The sequence below is a fragment of the Panicum hallii genome, chromosome 5, assembly GCF_002211085.1.
Source record: "Panicum hallii strain FIL2 chromosome 5, PHallii_v3.1, whole genome shotgun sequence".
Lineage (NCBI taxonomy): Eukaryota > Viridiplantae > Streptophyta > Magnoliopsida > Poales > Poaceae > Panicum > Panicum hallii.
The window spans coordinates 47,864,441-47,883,505 of record NC_038046.1 but is presented as its reverse complement, the minus strand read 5'-3'; the positions used below and the strand labels follow the sequence as shown (position 1 = coordinate 47,883,505).

General features: G+C 43.1%; 1 protein-coding gene across 1 annotated transcript; it reads right to left on the bottom strand.

Moving 5' to 3' along the window:
* Nucleotides 1–12,069: 12,069 nt before the first annotated feature.
* On the bottom strand, nt 12,070–17,694 carry LOC112895486 (suppressor of mec-8 and unc-52 protein homolog 1). The gene is made up of 15 exons (XM_025963438.1): nt 17,506–17,694; nt 16,814–17,177; nt 16,666–16,714; nt 16,140–16,223; nt 15,931–16,034; nt 15,381–15,467; nt 15,253–15,306; nt 15,042–15,137; nt 14,453–14,580; nt 13,587–13,713; nt 13,433–13,492; nt 13,237–13,344; nt 12,712–12,812; nt 12,559–12,610; nt 12,070–12,404 (listed from the first exon to the last, which is right to left on the bottom strand). The coding sequence occupies exons 1-15, from the start codon at nt 17,544–17,546 to the stop codon at nt 12,306–12,308; spliced, it is 1,554 nt and encodes a 517-aa protein (XP_025819223.1). The 5' UTR covers nt 17,547–17,694; the 3' UTR covers nt 12,070–12,305.
* Nucleotides 17,695–19,065: the final 1,371 nt, after the last annotated feature.

The window sequence follows — 19,065 nt, the reverse complement described above, 5'->3', positions numbered from 1 at the left end:
TCATCGATCACATACCGTGACTCAAGGTTTAATTAATAATCTTCGGGTACGAGATATAATCATATAACAGGGGCACTCACGGTCCAGGTCCTCATGGAGTACCTCCAAGTTTGAGAGTTGGTACAGCAGGAGCCCATCACACCGGGTGCGGAGGATACCTTCTTATGGAAATGAACAGCTGATCATTCCTTTTCCGTGGCTTCGGCATACAAAACCTTTTTCTTGGGGCAACATCCGATCCCGAGAGCTATGCTGTTCAAGAAAGCTAGAGCGCCAGGCAAGTGCAAGTTTTCTTGTGGCTGGTGCTGCATGATCATCGCTGGACAGGGGAACGGAGGAAGCGACATAATCTTCAGGAAGATGATTCAAGCACTTTTTGCGACCAGCAAGCTGAAACTATCACACATCTTCTCATTGGGTGTGTTTTTGCCAGGGAGGTGTGGGCTCTGCTGCTGTATCTTGCAAGTTGGCAATCTATCACCCCGAGAGCCGCTGTGCATTTGTTAGCAGTAGTGGGATTCAATAGAACAGCAAAGGATAGTTGGGGAAGAACTGAGAAGAGGAGGCAGGATAGAGAGCAGAGGAACGATTGAGATTGGTTTGTCTTGTGATACCAGTTGATAATTCCCCCTCTCTCTCAGCTAGGACTATAAGTATTACATGGCCGCAGCCTCATCGACGTGTGCAAGCGCCTGGACCCATTCGGGCCCATGAACCATGGAATTGGGCTTCCTGACGTGAGCTCCCTGACGCAGCCCATTAAGCGAAGTTGGAACACTTGGCGATGCCACAGGGCTAACATTCCCTCCCTCTTGCAATGCCAGTTGCCCCCAAGCTGGCGCATTAGGGAACTGATGGCTGACATATTCCAAATCCTCCCAAGTAGCAACAGATGCAGGCAACATCGACCACTTAACCAGTACTGAGTCACTGGACGAAGGCCCTTCTGAGTTAGCCGCTTCTGAAGAATGCACTCAGGAACACTCCATTGTGCCCGCTCATCAGGTAGAGAAGCAGAAACCACATGATCAGTGCCTACCGCTATCTTTAGTTGTGACACATGGAAGACCGGGTGCACAAAAGAAGATGTAGGAAGCTCCAGCCTATAAGCAACAGAACCAATACGAGCCAAGATACGAAAAGGTCCGAAGAATTTAAAGGCGAGCTTGTTGCAAGAGCGAGAGGCCACCGAAGGCTGAACATAAGGTTGAAGCTTAACAAAAACCATATCGCCCACTTGAAACTGTCTCTCAAAACGTTTCTGGTCGGCTTGCTTTTTCATGCGCTGTTTAGAGCGAAGATGCTGCCGAACCAAATCAGTCATCAACTGACGTTCCTGTAGCCAACCCGACAATTCAGGTACTGCCACATCCCCATCAGAAATACCGAAGTGCCTTGGCTTCTGGCCATACAGAACCTCAAAGGGAGAACGCTCAATAGCTGAATGGTCACTAGTGTGATACCAGTATTCAGCGACAGCCAACCACTTGCTCCACTTCCCAGGACATAAATGAACAAAACACCTTAAAAACATCTCTAAACACTGGTTGACCCTTTCGGTCTGACCATCTGACTGTGGGTGATAAGCAGAGTTGTGCCTCAACTGTACATCCGCCAAACGAAATAATTCCTTCCACAGTTTACTTGTAAAAATCTTATCCCGGTCTGAGACGAGAGCCACTGGCAACCCATGGAGCTTGTAGACATCAGAGAGAAACTTCTGAACCACCATTGCAGCAGTGAATGGATGTTTCAGACCCAAAAAGTGAGCATATTTTGAAAATAAATCCACCACCACCAGGATACAGTTAAAGCCACCAGATAATGGTAGAGCTTCCACAAAATCCAGAGAAACCACTTGCCAAGCATCAGCAGGTACAGGCAATGGCTGAAGCAACCCAGGCAACTTGGCCCTGTCAGGTTTGGCCTGCTGGCACACTAAGCACTTTTTGACATAAGCTTCCACTGCAGATTTCAATCCTGTCCAAGCAAATAATTGCTTAACCCTGCTATGAGTCACAGGTATCCTAGAGTGCCCCCAACAGCACTATCATGTAGGGCAGCAATAGTTTTCAGCTGAAGGTATTGTTCCCAACCCAAATTCTTTTCTTATATCTGAGCAGACCAGACTGAAAAGTGAAATGAGGCACAGAATCAGCCCTGACCACCAGCTTAGAGACAATAGCTTGCACATGTTCATCTCCTTCATAAGAAGCAACCACATCTTCCACCCACTGAGAGAATAGTAAGAATAGCTGCACAGGAAGGAGAATGACCGACATTTCTAGAAAGAGCATCACCAGCTCTATTCTCCACACCTTGCTTATAAACAATCTTATATTGCAAGCTCAACAATTTAGTGAACAGTTTCTTCTGCCAATGAGTATGCAGCCTTTGATCTGACAGCTAAGCCAAACTCTTATGATCGGTAAAAATATGGAATTCCCCATGTTGCAAACAAGCCCTCCACTGCTCCACAGCTAGCAGGATGGCCAGGTATGCCTTTTCATAGGTAGATAGACCCTGAGATTTCGATCCTAAAGCTTTGCTCAAGTAAGCTAATGGATGGTCCGACTGTATTAGAATAGTACCTACCCCAATACCACAAGCATCAGTCTCAATGCAAAATGGCTTAGGCCCCGTTTGGATGATTTCATTTTGAGGAATTGGAATCTACTTAATAGAGTAGACTATTTATCTTAAAATATGGCATTTCACAACTTTCCAAAATATATATATAAGCTTCTTAAATTCATGGGATGGGAGATGGAAATTGATTCTATAGATCCTCATGCTATGTTTCTAATATACAACTTATAGCGCACTCTTCGACTCGCTTTCCTATAGCAAAATTGCGGTACATAAGTATCTCTCCCTTATAGCCAACAATAATATACAAATATATTCCACATACAACTATATTAGCTTAATTAATTTATATCTAAATAATGATTATTAGAATGGAATTCCATTCCAAGGATCCAAACGGGGCCTTAGTGAAATCAGGTAATGACAACACTGGTGCAGAACAAAGAGCAGCTTTCAATGTCTGGAATGCAGTGTCATGGCCTTGGGTCCAAATGAATAAAGGCCCCTTTTTCAACAAATCTGTCAAAGGCTTACTAATCACACCAAAATGCCTCACAAACTTCCTGTAGTACCCAGCCAGCCCCAAAAAACTTCTCAGCTGTTTGACATCCACAGGAGTAGGCCAATGCATGACAGCTTCAATTTTTGAGGGATCAGTGGTCTACCCCTTGCTCACTTATAATATGACCCAAGTAGGCAATCTTCCTTTGAGCAAAAGCACACTTAGAAAGCCTCACTTTCCATTGATCTCTAGAAAGCAACTGCAGAACCAGCTTAACATGGACCAAATGCTCCTCATAAGTTTTACTGTAGATAAGAATATCATCAAAATGAAACCAACGCACATTTTCTAAGGAGAGGATGCAAGGTGTTGTTCATGGCTTTTTGAAAAGTAGCAGGACCACCAGACAATCCAAATGCCATAACCCTGAACTTATAATGGCCTGAGTGAGTCTGAAAAGCTATTTTGAATTCTTCTCCAGCTTTCAACTTGACTTGATGGTAACCAGCAGTCAGATCTAAACAAGTAAACCAACTAACTTGGGATAATTCATCTAAGAACTCATCAATAAAAGGGATAGGATACTTGCTTTTAACTGTCATAGCATTAAAATGCCTAAAATCCACACAAAACCTCCAGGTTTGGTCCTTCTTTCTCACCAGCAAGACAGAAGAAGAAAATGGACTGAGACTATTCTGAATAATACCAGCTTTCAACATTTTAGCTACCTGTCTTTCAATCTCATCCTTGATGGCAGGTGGATACCTATAGGGCCTAACATTAACTGGGGTAGCTCCTGGCACTAGGGGGATAGCTCTAGTAGGGGGCAAACCAGAAGGAGGTTGAAAGACATCTGAAAATTCTTCCAAGAGCAACTGTAATTCTGGAGGAACATCCAACTGCACTGCTTTCCCATCAACCAGTAACACAGCACAGACTTCCACCACAGTTAACTCAGGAATATCAGGTTGAATGCCTTGCAATAAAACTGTAGAATCCTAATATGGAATCACCAACCACTTCTGATTCCAATCAACTTTCATGGGGCTGAAGGATTCAAGCCAATCCATGCCACAATCATATCATAATGGATCAGTGGTGAAACCTTGGCATTGGATGAAAAGAACACCCATTAGTTTCCCATTGCAAAGAAGCAAAGTAAGAGTCACACCGGAGAATCCCTCCATCAGCTACTTTTACAGCAACTGGAATCTGCAACTTGGATAAACCACTTAACTTGGCAGCCAAAGAAGCACTGACAAAGGTATTGGAGCAACCTGAGTCCAGCAAAATTAGCACATCAAACTGCTACACAGTACCTCTGAACCGAATAGTTTTAGGACACTGCTTCCCTTGGACCGGAGATAGAGATAAAGTCATCAATTGATCAGTCGGCCCCAGCTCATCTTGAGAAGAATTATCATCAGCAGAAGTATCTAGCTGACATAAATCCCAAATCTCCTGCAATGCGTGCAGCTGAATCTGCTCAGAACACTTGTGATCCCTACTCCACTTCTCGGCCCACTTTTCACATAACCCACGGGCGCGGCGATATGCACGCAGAGCTGCCATCTTCTCATCAAAAGGACGCTGACGAGCAAATTGTCATGATATAAGTTGCACCTGAAGAACGTGAGAAGCTGATCGATAGTGGGCCTTGAGCCCGGTCCAGTGTTTAGCCCAAATCGGGCTGTGCGTGAGCTGGCTAGCCGGTCAGCCTGTGACCGTGCCGTTTAATATCTGTGCTGGGAACCCGTGAGGACTATAAAGGAAATGAATAGAACTATTCCCCTCCCATGAACTCTGTCCTGCACTGCTGTATTCCCCTTTCTCTCCTCTGATTCCCCCTCTACCAGTTCTCGAATCCAAGCAGTCCTATAACTATTGGTATCCAGAGCCACCAAATTCCCCACCACCCACCTTCGATCCCACCAATTTTTTTTCCCAACGGCGTGATTCGACAACCTGGCGCCACCATGCAATGCAACCAAACTCCTGGAGCAGATGGCGAACTCCATCGATGAGCTATCGAAGAAGTTCGCGGGGTTTGAAGACGTGATGAAGTAGATGCTCAACAAGTTGATGAGCATCGAGGCGTGGAGGTCTTCGACGGATGCGTCCATGAGTACGCTCCTGTCCCAGTCCGACACCGTCGTGACACGTCTGCACCACCTGGTGACGGCGCCGCCACCACCGTTGCCGCCGCCGCCCGCGGCGCTGCGTGCCTCTACGGCTCCTCCGCCTACGGCGCTTCGTCCCTCCACGGCTCCGCCGCAACCCTCATCGCGGTGGACCAATCCCTTCGACCTCAATGTGGCTCCGCAGCAGGAGATGCGCCCATCTGCATCGTCGTCAGAGCGGCCCAGCGGGCACCGCAACGATCACAGCTACCGGGATGATGGCGGCAGGATCTTAGGATCACGTCCGCCACGCCCGATCATGGGTACATCGCATGAACCACATTCTGATCGCTCTGACTATACCCATGCGCCCCCTAGCAATTTTGTGAAGCCTAATCCCCTTCCCAAACTAGATTTCCCAAAATTTGATGGTGAAAACCCTCGTCTCTGGCGCGATAAGTGTGAGATGTACTTTGAGGTGTACGGAGTGAGCGATTCCTTGAAAACTAGGGCTGCTTCATGGTTGCATTCGGTAGAGTGTCAGGGGTGGGCTCATGAGTGGGATAAGTTGTGCTCCTTGGTGTGTGATCGTTTTGATCGCGAAGCAGTTAGACTCCCTTCGCCAAACCGGTTTAGTGGATGACTACTACACTCGTTTTGTAGAGTTGTCTCACCATATCCAGCTTTACAACCAGGCTTATGATCATGTCTTCTTCGTTACTCGGTTTCTGAATGGTATACGCGATGAAATTCGCTCTGTCATTACTCTTCACTGCCCCAAAGACGTCGAAACTGCTTGTGCTCTTGCTCTGTTACAGGAGACCGAGTTGGAGAATGGCAAGAAGAAGCTTCCTCACAAGTATGATATGGGTGGTTCTGTGAAGACCTCATTCAAGTCTGGGTATTCCGTTGATAAAGACAAGCCAAAAACAGACTCTAAGCATGCAGATGAGTTGAAGCAGAATGAGAAGCTGGATTTTCTCCGAGCCTACAGGAAGGACAAGGGCTTATGTTTCAAATGTGGGGAGAAATGGAGCAGGCAACATCAGTGTCCTCAGCAAGTCCCTCTGCATATCATTGAGGAGCTCCTTGAAGTTCTGGATTATTCTGATGGGGAGAGTTCTGATGAAGGAGATCTGACTACTCCTGCAGATTCCTCTCTGATGTCGGTTGCTAGTCCTTCCAAAGCTGGCTCAAGAAGAAGAACAATGCAGTTCAAAGGCATGATTGGCAAACAAGAAGTGCTGTTACTTGTGGACTCGGGTAGTATCACTTCTTTCATCAGCGAAGAGGTGGCCAAACAGCAACAGCTGCAGGTGAAACCTATTGCCTCTGAACAGTTCACTGTTGCGGATGGGGGCTCTGTTCATTGTGTTGGAATGGTAGAAAACCTTCAATGGCGGACTCAGGGTCATTCTTTCACTCAAGATATGCGAGTTTTAGCATTAGGCAGCTTTGATATCATTTTGGGTGAGGACTGGTTAGAAAGCCACAGCCCCATGTGGGTGCATTGGAGACATAAGAAGATGAGATTTTCACATGAGGGAAAGAGAATTCTCTTGAGCGGACTGAAGCCTAATCAGGTGGTGTGCCGACCAGGTGGCTGTTCTAAGCTCAAAGGCCTGTTACGCAGAAAGGCAATCACTCATGTTGTTCAGTTATGGCAGTCTACTAGCACTACTTCCATGGCTCCTATAGCAGCAATATCTGAACCTGCTCAGTCAACAGCAGTGCCACCCCTAGTTCAACAAGTTCTGGACAGATTTCCACATGTGTTTCAAGACACAACAGCTCTACCACCGCAACGGCATAGTGATCATACTATTGAACTGGTCCCGGGTGCACAAGCAGTCAATGCTCGGGCTTATCGTCTACCACCTGATCAGAAGGATGAAGTGGAAAAACAGTTGAAGGAGATGCTGCAAAAAGGGTTGATCCGTATGAGCTCCAGTCCTTTCGCATCTCCAGTGCTGCTGGTTCATAAGAAAGATGGCACGTGGCGGTTTTGCATCAATTACCGCAGGTTAAATGCCCAAACTATTAAAAACAAACACCCCATGCCGATTGTGGAGGAGCTATTGGATGAATTAGCCGGATCCTGCTGGTTTTCCAAATTGGACTTGCGCTCGGGGTATCATCAGATCCGGGTGGCACCTAAGGACATCCACAAGATAGCTTTTCGTACTCACCAGGGCCTATATGAGTTTGTGGTTATGCCGTTTGGTCTAACAAACGCCCCTGCAACATTTGAAGGACACATGAACGAGGTGTTTGCACCAATGTTGACAAGAGGTGTTCTTGTTGTAAGATGGAATAGGTTGAAGCGTTTCTACCACCCTTGGGTGGCCGCGGATTGCGTGTTTATATATACGCCAAGGCTAGATGCAACAGCTTATACAAATAAGGCAACCGAATCAATCTATTGTTAGAATTCTATCTATACACCAGCCTAGAATATATCTTTGCTATCTATAGTTGATTGATTCGGTTGGTTGAAGATTACATGCAAAGAAACTTCTAGGATATTATCACTAACACCCCCCTCAATCACAACTATACTAAGTTGAGATTGCGACAGAACTGATGAAAACGCTGCTGAGGTAGAGCTTTCGTGAAGCCGTCTGCTAGTTGATCATTAGTAGATATGAACCGAATATCTAGTAGTCTTTTGGATACCTGATCCCGAACAAGGTGATAGTCGACCTCGATGTGCTTCATGCGACCATGGAATATTGGATTTGAAGACAGGTACTTAGCACCCATGTTATCACACCATAGGCGTGCAGCTGATGGACAAGGGACACTGAGTTCCTTCAAAAGTGTTTGAAGCCATATTATTTCTGCTGTGGCGTTGGCCATTGATTTATACTCAGCTTCAGTGCTTGATCTAGAGACAGTCGGCTGCTTCTTGGCACACCATGGGATTAAGTTGGAGCCAAGAAACACAGCATACCCGCCGGTAGACTTGCAATCATCAGGACACCCTGCCCAGTCGGCATCGGAGAAGCCACTAACAACAAGAGAAGTTGGCCGAGAGAATTTAAGACCTAGGCCTAGTGTAGCTTTCACATACCTCATAATTCATTTGACTGCTGTCCAGTGCACGGTCGTAGGAGCACTAAGATACTGACAAGCTTTGTTGATTGCAAAGGCAAGATCAGGCCTGGTATGGGATAAGTACTGTAGAGCACCAACAACACTCCTATAATTCTTCACATCCTCTGGACCAAGTGGAGTACCATCATGAACCGAAAGTTTTTCCGTATCAGAAATTGGTGTTGGGACAGGCTTGCAAGATAGCATTCCAACTCGATGAAGTAAATCAGTGGCATATTTCTCTTGGGATTGAAGAATACCATCAGACAGACGAGTAACTTGAATACCCAAAAAATAATTAAGAGACCCAAGGTCCTTAAGAGCAAAATCAGATCGCAGATCAGCAAGAAGAGCATCAATAGCCACTGGGGAAGAGCCAGTAATAATGATATCATCCACATAGACCAAAAATGACCCTTTCTTGTAGATAAATAATGATATATCGGCTTTAGAGGCAATAAATCCAAGAGCTTGCAACTTGGAACTCAAACGAGAATACCACGCACGCGGAGCTTGTTTCAGACCATACAGAGCCTTGTCCAACTTACAGTGATAGTTGGGCTTAGAAGGATCTTCAAAACCAGGAGGCTGTTTCATATAAACATCTACCTCTAGAACGCCATGAAGAAACACGTTCTGCACATCTAGCTGATGAAGACTCCAGCCCTAAGAAACAGCAATAGAGAGTACCGAACGAATTATGGCAAATTTAACAACAGGGCTAAATGTGTCATTATAGTCAATACCATAACATTGCTTAAAACCCTTGGCAACCAACCGAGCTTTATGCCGATCAATGGATCCATCAGCCTTTCTTTTTAGTTTGAATACCCATTTGTAATCAATGAGATTGCGGCCACTGACAGGAGGAACCAAATGCCATGTATTATTTCACATTAGTGCTGAAAAGTCAGATTCCATAGCTTGTTTCCAATTGGGATCAGATAAAGCAGCAGAGATAGTGGTGGGTTCTTCACAGATAGTAAGATTCCCATAGCGAACAGTGCCATCTGTGTAAATTTTTGGTTGTCTGATACCTGCTTGGAGCCAGGTACGCGGATGTGGAGCTGTATTCGGTAGCACCGCAGGGGCTAGCGCAGCTGCAGGGTCTAGCTGGATAGATGTTGGTACCGTATCGGATGGCGCAGCCTGGCCCTCAGGAGCTGCCGGCCACGGTGAAGCCATGCTGTGCGATGTATCGGGAGCAGATGTAGTAGGTGCCTAGGAGGCCTAGAGAGTAATCTGGTCGGGAGCCAGACCTGCAGGAGGATTGACCCTGGTGTTGGTGAAATCCATACCAATCTCTTCCCATTTCCATTCTGGCACCTTCAATAGCTGTAACAAACCGGCTAGTCTCTGATGTTCTGCCTTGACCCTCTGACACACGTCACACAGTGCCACATGAGTTGCAACGTTACGCTTCATGTCATACCACCAATATCTCTCCTTTAAATCCTGATACATCTTAGTACTGCCCGGATAGATAGAATAAGCTGAGTCATGAGCTTCCTGTAAGATTTTCTCACGAAGGTGATCCACCTTGGGTACGCATATCCTCTTTCGGAACCACACCATTCCATATTCATCTTCTGTGAAGTCAAGTGCCTTGCCTGCTTCTATCATCTCCTTTATCTCCTAAATCTTAGGATCCTCAAGCTGACCCTTCCGTATCTCTTTGTAATTTTATCATGTAAAGTAATTTTATAAATTCTTTCATCCAAGTGTAGGAATATTAAGTATTTTTTCATAATTGTTGGAAAGTACTTTTGTGCACTAAAAATTCAGATAATCTTCAAAAGTTACCTACTTTGATAAATTTTTATTTAAAGATTTTAATGCTACATATGTGTTTTTGTGCAAAATAGATTCATCTACATTCGTTATATCCCTACAAAAGGTTTTATGAATTTTAGAGATGATTTGATACATATTTTAGCCTAGAAAAGAGAGGGGAGAGTCCACGTATTACCATTCACATGAGTTAAATGATGGAATGGGCGGAAGTGTGAAATAGGGAACGAAATTCTCAACTTTACCGGTGTCAAATACAGAATTTTCTAAATGACAAACGGGACAAAGTAGGACTGGTCGTAAGTCGATCAAGCCGGGCAGTCGTCTCGTCTGGGAGGTTGGTGAGCTGCTGGGGGTGTGCAGTACGCGTTGTACTGACGGGGCGAAGCCAGGTCCGCGCCTGCTGTGTACTCCACTCCAGAGCTCCAGAGGCGCGTTGTTGTACTGACGGGCGCCGCGCCGCCTGTAGCTTATGCTTATCATTGCTTCACTGGAATTGCAAGACTAGCAAGCAGGAGTGCAGTACTGTACTGCACCTACACTGCACCGGGACGGCAATCGGCAAGCCAGTGTTGCGTTGTATATATACATCTCCAACGTTCCATGGAGATGACGGAGATTAGGGTTCTCAATTCTCATTAGCGTCGGCGGTTGCAGCACGTTGCCAGGTTTGGCCGTTTGGTTTAGTTATGCAGGTTATGAGCACAGAGAGGGGGGAAGGTGGTTTGGATTGGAGACAGGGATGAGGCAGAGCATGGGATGGGGCCATCAACAAAAAAACCCCGTTTCTTCCACAGCGAAAACATGTCTGTTCGCTTGCCTGCGAAATAGGGAAGGGAGTTGTGAGAGGTTCTTCATCAGGCACAGAAATGGTTGAGAGCTCCGCTGGTGTTGTTGCTCCCTCCCCTGCACTGCCTCTTCCCTGGCTCCCCCATCATAGCCGCCCATCTCTCCCTCCCTATCGATGCCCTTCTGTTTATTTTTGCCTGCTTATTATCTTTTCATAGTACAAGTAGTAATTTTGGTTTTTTTTTTGGCATTCGTCCTGATACAGAGAATACAACTTGAAACATTCCAAATTGAACTGGCCTATCACATTTGCTATTTGTACCTCTCTAAGTAGCCCGAAGATTTTTAACTCAAATCTAATTTCCACTTTCTTCCTCCCGCGGGTGTTCAGACAAAACCTGTGACTTCGTATATTCTTCTAGTGGTCTCTGTTTACTTGTATTTGAAGCTGTTTTAGTACAGACCAGGGGGGACGCCGGAGAGTGGACAAGAAGCCAGCGACACCTTATCGTGTGATTCAGCTGGGGATGGAAGGAAAGACAGCGGCTGAAGATTCAAGATTACTCTGAAAAAAGGCCATTGGCAAGGACCAAGATTTTTTTTTCATATATCAGTTTCCTCTATATGTGTATGTATCCCTTACCAGTGGCTCCAGGGGACTCGTATACATTGTAATCAACTCAATGGAGTATTTACAGTTGCAATGTCACCTCCAGAACTATACAGATACTGAATTGAGCTTAAGAATAATAGCTTCCGTGAGATCTATGTTCCAGAGATGTTTTCGTTAGGCACCATCCCTTCAAATGCTGGAACATCACGAAACTCTATACAGAATTTGGTGAAAATGCGCTTTTCTGGGGACTTTCGACCGACCCCTGAATTATCCAAAACTGTGGAGCAACCACCTTATCATTCAACAAACCCATAGCGAAGAATGGATGGTAGAACACTATACCATTTAATCGAAAGATTTGCAATGGCACATCTTACCTTCAGTCTATTCTGAAATTGCTACAAGAAACTCCTGTGAACTTCTTAAGAAATAAACACCCCTGAACTGTAATCATTTGTGTCCAACTATTCCAGTTTGACAAATGGCAAAACACAATTTCTCAACTGCTTTGTGCTCGTCGATGCAATGTCATCCAATTTTCTAGCCAAGAAAAGTAAGTTGGAGCGTGTTGGAAAGAGCCATCATGATCAGCTTTGTAAACCGTTCAAAGATACTAAAACTAGAACAGGATACAATGGAACACATTGGTTCTATATGCACCAAGGAGTCGATAATGACCTATTAAACACCTCCTAGTTCTCTAAATTGCAAAACCACATACAGCCTATTTAATTAGCACTTTAGAGAGATGGATAACCATGTTGCCTAAAAATACAGGTTAATACAAACAAGTACACAAAAATCAAGGCTTCCATATCTTCATTGTACAATCTTCCGCATAGGTGGCAACCAAATTCCTATGAGGATGGTGCGTAATGCCTATGACATCTTTCTCATGGACCTGCCAAACACAAAGTACAGAGTGTTAACGTGTTATCGTAAGAATAACTTTACCCACAAAAAAAGAACACTAGAATAACTTGATACAGCATAATCAGAAATGTAAAGGGTCAACAAATTTGTGCTGAAACGTGAGAAACTTTCACTTGACAGACCTTCATTAGATGATCCAGTTTACCAGACTGGTTACTAAAGCAATACATGTTCCTGCAAACAATAACTCTCATTTAGCTGTCATTATAAACCGATGTAAGAAGCCCACATCATAGCATTAGATAATAAAAGAAAGTTTATAGTGATATCCTCACATGTCTTCACCAACACAATATAACCATTCTCCTTTTGGGGAAACTGAAGCTGCAACAAAATCTCCCCCTTCCCGCTTACCTGATGAGAAAGTCTTTACAACCTGAAAGAAAATTTGAAGTCAATGACAATTTATGGCCATGCACTAGAATAAGTATCTAAAATGGCTGACATGTCCTTGTGTTGGTCTTTTTCTTTCAGCATTTCTTACAAAAATGAAACCATAACATTTACAGTTTGCTCAATTTAATTTAAGTAGGGGTCTCCCCTTCTATTTCCCATTAAAAAGGTAAGTGGTGGACCATCAGATGAACAGAGGATGATTTTTTTCGAAAAGAAAAGAACAGAGGATGATTTTTTTTTTGAAAAGAAAAGAACAGAGGATGATACTATGAGAAAATAGGGTTTTCTGAGAGTACATTATGTTTCCGAAGAATATAGAGGTTAACTAGATTCACATAGAGCCCTCCATTTTACAGGTAGAAAAGCACAAGCCAAATAAAATATAGGATGCGTATTCACAGTACCTGTCCTTGTAAAGTCGTGATGAATATTGCCGAAGTCTTACTACAGACAACAATGTGATCGGTATTTTTGGGAAATAAATGGACAGAATTAACAGATGCATCTCCTCCCTGGGAACGAAAAGATATGGGTAAATAAGCATTACTAAAGGTTATGCATGTTTAAGAGTCAAACTTGGACAGCATGAGAAGTCAGTACCCTCAAAGGAGGTGGTGGCTTGAAAGTATACAAGCAATCTGTTGTTTTTGCATCCCAGACCTACATTAAGAAACAATAAATGAATAAGCAAATAGCCATGAACTGTTGAAGAATGGAAAGTTGAACTGTATATGTGCGATGAGGAGATCAGTACCTTAACAGTACAATCACTGGAAGCTGTAATAACACGGCTACCATCAGTAGTAAAGATGGCATAATTCACATAGGAACTATGACCTCGGAATTCTTTCAGTATCTTTCCAGACTTGAGGCCATGTACTCTGCAAAAATGAGGGGGGTGTAAGCCTAGGAAGTAAAACTGCTTAGAACTGGGATGCATGAAACTGAAATTCTGAACCCAAACCAAAAGAAAGAAATGAAAGCACAAGAGATCTAAAAAAGGAACTCTGCAGGACATTGCATAAACAAACACAATTCAGTACAGATAAACATCTCATATTTTCAATGCTTGAATTGACCACTCTTACTTCAAACACACTTAGGGAGACCCTTGCAAATTCACCATGCCAAAGTTCAAATGCAGATTTTAGTTTAAGTTGGAATCATAGCAAAGTGAACTTATTTACACAGATGGAGTGAAGGCTGCAGACGGAAGTTGCACAATTTAAAAACGCCGTTCTAAGATTTTAACTTGACACAGTCAACTTGCATTCATTTTCCCAGTTTAGGCAGGGAATTTAACATTTTTAAACTTTTAATCATCAGGTAAATTTTTATTTCTAGATTTAGTCTATCTCATATCAAAAGGGCCTACTACTTCAACATGTAGCTAAAAAATAAAAATAATAATAATGTTCCGAACCTATGGTGTAGCTTCATTCAAGTAGTCTAAGGAAGGGCTCATATAATAATTGCATCATACTGCACCAAGATACATGCCCTTGAACTATCGATTACCATCTTGAACCATTATTTTTTGAAAGAATGAAAAATGTAAAATATGAATAAGGATATTTCATTAGTATAAATTTAGGCTAGTAGTTTATGGTTGCATGAAACCTCGCTGTAGTGTCAAAGGATGTACTCAATATCTGGGTTCCGTCACGTGAGAATGTAACACTTGTAACACCTTTCGAATGTGCGCGCTCAAGGCGTCGCAAGCACTGGCCAGTTCGTATACGCCAAACCTGGCAATGGATAAATGAGAGATTAGTACCGAGATGAAGTAATTCATTGTAATTTCGTTTGGTACACAAGAACCAAGAAACTAGGCAGATGCTAGACCAAATGACTGGTGAGATATTGACCAACTAATTTTGCTTTAACAGATGATTGTAGACACTTGTACATGATCACAGCATGTACTTGTAAGAAAATTTTGTTGAAGAAGTGTCATCTATGAAATGCATTAAATGATACTATACTCTACCAATGCAATGACAACAGAACTAAAAAAGCAGTTTGATATATAGCAAATATCTGTAAACAGTCTGAAATCAAACTCACAAGGAAATTTATGAGTAACAAACATAAACTTGCAAGTTATTATAATATGGCCTGAGGAAAAAATATTTAAATACAATATAGATTGGTGATGGCCAATATTTTCTGAATAGAAAGAAAATATAAGACTGAGCAGCAAGGGAACCTTAATCTTTCCATCCTGTGACCCAGATGCCAGCATTTCAGAATCTCTACTAAAATCAACACATAGCACAGCATCATCGTGCATCATAAAACTTTCCTGGAGTGTTTATCCAAAAGACAGCATGCAAAAGATTAGCATCCCTATCCATATCTGATTAAATGGAATGGGCATATTTAGTTCCCACGAAATTATTAAACTTAAAAGGCCTTACATCGGCTTGATATTGAAGATCCTTTTTAAGCTTCCCGCTAATATAATCCCAGACCTGAAAATTTTAGTGAACTTCAGCCAAGCTAGATTAGAGGCTGATATGCAAAGGCAGACAAGAAAGCAACTTACTTCAATGATTCCATCCACTGAGCATGAAACAAGGTACTGACCGTCAGGTGAGAACCGAGCACATTCGGGATGGGTTTTCTTCCCAAACTGCAAGGACAACTCGAGGTTACGAGTAGTAAACAAAAGCCTGATAAGAGCAACTCCCTTGGCACATTCATATGGTTTTTATTCCTTCTTTCAGCATGCAAGTGAACATGACAGAACCTAACCATCGCTGGTTCATCTTTATCAAGGATGATAAATAACCAGGAAGTATACAGATTATGTTCAGTGGTCCGAGTTACTTCTATTGTTCCATTTTATGACGACCGTGGTTCGAATGTATAGCTATCATCACAAGTTAAACCCCACCCACTGCTCTGCTGTATCAATCACTGTTAATACAGTCAGTATTTTCTAGGTTATCCCTTTACACTTTTGGAGCTTATAGATATCAAATATATGAATCAGCATCATATTTCCAGTTTTCTGAAGTTCACATACTCCTTATTATCAAGTAAAGATAAGGAATATATGAGGGTAAAAACAACTAAAACAGAAGCAAAATCACCTTTATTTGATGAGCCAAAGTAGTAGGGTATGTCTCTTCTTCATCTTGCTTCATAGCAGCAGTTCCTCTGAACAAATCAAACTGTGTGCCAGGAGGCAACAGTCCTATGCAATAGGAAACAAAGATGGGGATTTCAAGACTAACTCATGACAGTTACGACAGGATATCATTATGGTGGCAGCCAATTAATAGTGCGTGGCAAAGAGTACCTTGGTGTTGCTGCCATTTCAAAGCCTGACCAATCAATGCCATAAGCCGAGATGGTGGGACTACTGAGACTTCAGAAGCAATAGCTGAAATTGGCACAGCAAAGGAATAAGAAGTTAAGAACTAATGGTTAAGAATTAGAATTGTACAGAACAGAATTTCCTGGTTAGCTACTAGGACCAACTTATTAAAGTCCAGGTTAGCTATATACTTAATCATTTTTCTTTCAATTTTAAAACTTGAAATTTGTTGATAAGTGCTAAAAGAATTCTATGACACTCCCTCTGTTCCAATTTATAGGCCGTTTTGGCTTTTTTAGATACATAGTTTTTGCTATGTATCTAGACATAGCGTATATCTAGGTGCATAGCAAAAAAAAAATTTGAAGTAATGCATAGCAAAATCTATGCATCTAGCAAAGCCAAAACGATCTATAATTTGGAATGGAGGGAGCACATTATAAATTTGTGCTCTAAACTCTAAAGAAATGATAACCCAAAATGTAAGTAAGACAATCAGCAAGCTCACCTTGAGCGATCTGCGCTCGCCGCTTCTCCTTGGTGGATTCTTGGTAGGCCTGTTAGCATAGTGATATTCCAGTATTTCAAAATTAAGATAGCCCAGGGAGGACAAATAAACATATCAAGAACAAACATGGCAAGAGCAAGTTGCCAACCTCATTGGGGTCAAAATACGTGCGGACAAGGAGGTGCTCAAGGCGGAGGTAGCGCTCAGGCTGCTCCTGCTTCATGACGCCCATGACCTGCGTCTGGCGGAGGATGGCACGGGCCGTGTCAAGCTCACGGAGTTCGGCCATCTCCAACACAATCTGCTCATAGAGGTCCTCGAGCTTCTTGCGCGGCAGCTTGAGCTGTGCGACCTGGGGCAGCACCGCGTCCCAGCGCCCGGCATTGATGTCCGCGATGAAGGTGTCGATGCTGTCGACGGTGTTGAGGGAGACCTGGCACTCATTCTGCAGCGTCTGAAACGTCTGCTGCAGTGAGTTCTCCTTGCAGAACTGCAGCACTATCTTCACCACGCTGCGCACAATAATAAAAAAGCATAACTTAAATCCTTTCTCTGCCTTAAGCCATTATTGCTACCGCGAGTCTTGAGATTCTCGGATAGATTCAGGACGGTGTGTGGAATTCGCAGTTCAAAATTTGCCCGATTTCTTGCTATACTAGAAGGTACTAGTGGGGAGGCCGTAGCACACAACGAGGTTCACGCGCGGACGGACGGATTCAAGAAACAAGCGCAAGGACCCTAGTAGGGTTTAGGAATTTCTCGGGTTGCTTCTTTCGTGGTTTCGCTAGTGCAAAAGGCGGCTTTTTTATTAGTAAGGGGTAAAGAGGAGTTTGTACGTACTCGCGGGCCTCGATCTCGAGGGTGGACGCCGACGACGCCATCTTCGGCTTCTGCGGGCGGCGGCGGCGACTGCTCTGCGGCACCAGGTGAGGTCGGGAGTGCCTGCCGGAGAGGAACAGAAGAGGCGGAGGGGAGAGTGGGGAGGCTGTTGGCTAAAGCCCAAGCCTGACGGGCCAACGCCGCACGGTCTCCTACTCTCCTGGGCCTCTTGAATTTTAGTTCTCTCTATGCCCGTCATCGGGGCTATCTAATTTACGGACGACCATACCGAACGCTCCGTAAGATTTCTGACCAGAACTACGCCTGTGTCTAGTTTTCACGTATTTCTTTTTTTTCAGTTTTGATAAAAAAATTATATACACAAAAATTACATACAAACATTTATATACATAAAGTTAGATGAAAATCGCAAAAATAAATATTGTAGAAAGAGAAAAATTATATAAAAGCTCAAAACAAAAAAATCGTAAACAAATTGGGGAAAAAGTTTGAAAACTTTTTTGAAACAAATTTTCGGTGAAACTTCAAAAACAAATCTGGAACAAAATTTCAGGAGAAAAAATTTGGAAAACAAAATTTAAAAATAAATTTGGGATAAAAAATTCAGAAGCAAAAAAATTGAAAGCAAAAACTTACGATCAAGGTAGACAAAGTTTTTAAAAGTAACTTTTTTAGAAAAAAATCAGAAGCAAAAATTTTGGAAGTAAAACTTAATACCTAGTTTGGAAGAAAAATTTCGAGAATAAATTTAGTCACCAGCTAGAATTAGACAAAGGAAAAGAAAAATAAGAAAAAGGAAAGAAAATTAGGCCGGAGGGAGGGGCTCCCGTTATAGAATAATTCTTAAGTTAGTCGGACCGACCATAAGTTTTGAAACTTACGGTCGACTGTAGATTCAGCATCGGGCCCATCATTCGATGACTGTGAGTTGTGTTGCCTGTATATACGAAGTCACCTTTTTTAAAAAAAAGAAATCAATGTATAGACTACCAAGTGTATCTCTGCTGGTATATATAGTTCCATATGGTGGAACATGTCCATCTAGATTCAAGTTCTCGACTCAGTATGAGTGATCGTATTTTTTAGATTTTTTTTAGAATTTAGCTGGCATCAATATCGAGACGTCTGTGGTAACTTCATCAATCTCAATATCTGTTGCTCAATCTTTTAGAAGTGTTCGTATGCTTACGTGCGTGCATTCATAGGGTGAGTGTGCATATGTATTTCATAAAAAACTTCAATAAGATTCTAACTAGGATCTTGATAATCTTGGCACAAAGTGCTTCAATACACTTTCAAATGGTAAGGATCACAAATTATTAGGTTCTTCATCCGAGGAAGTTCTATGAGGTGGTTGACCATCAACATATGGTGTAGTCATCACCTTCCTCTCCATCTTTCTTCCTAGGCACCCGTCACAACGCCTCTCATTTTCCTTTCTATGCGCCACCTAGCTCTTCTTCATCCACATCTGCCGCTCCTTCACCCCATCCTTCATGATCATAACTTTCCTTGTTCCTTCCACGACGCCTCCACCCGATCTAGCTTGGGCCGCCAGCA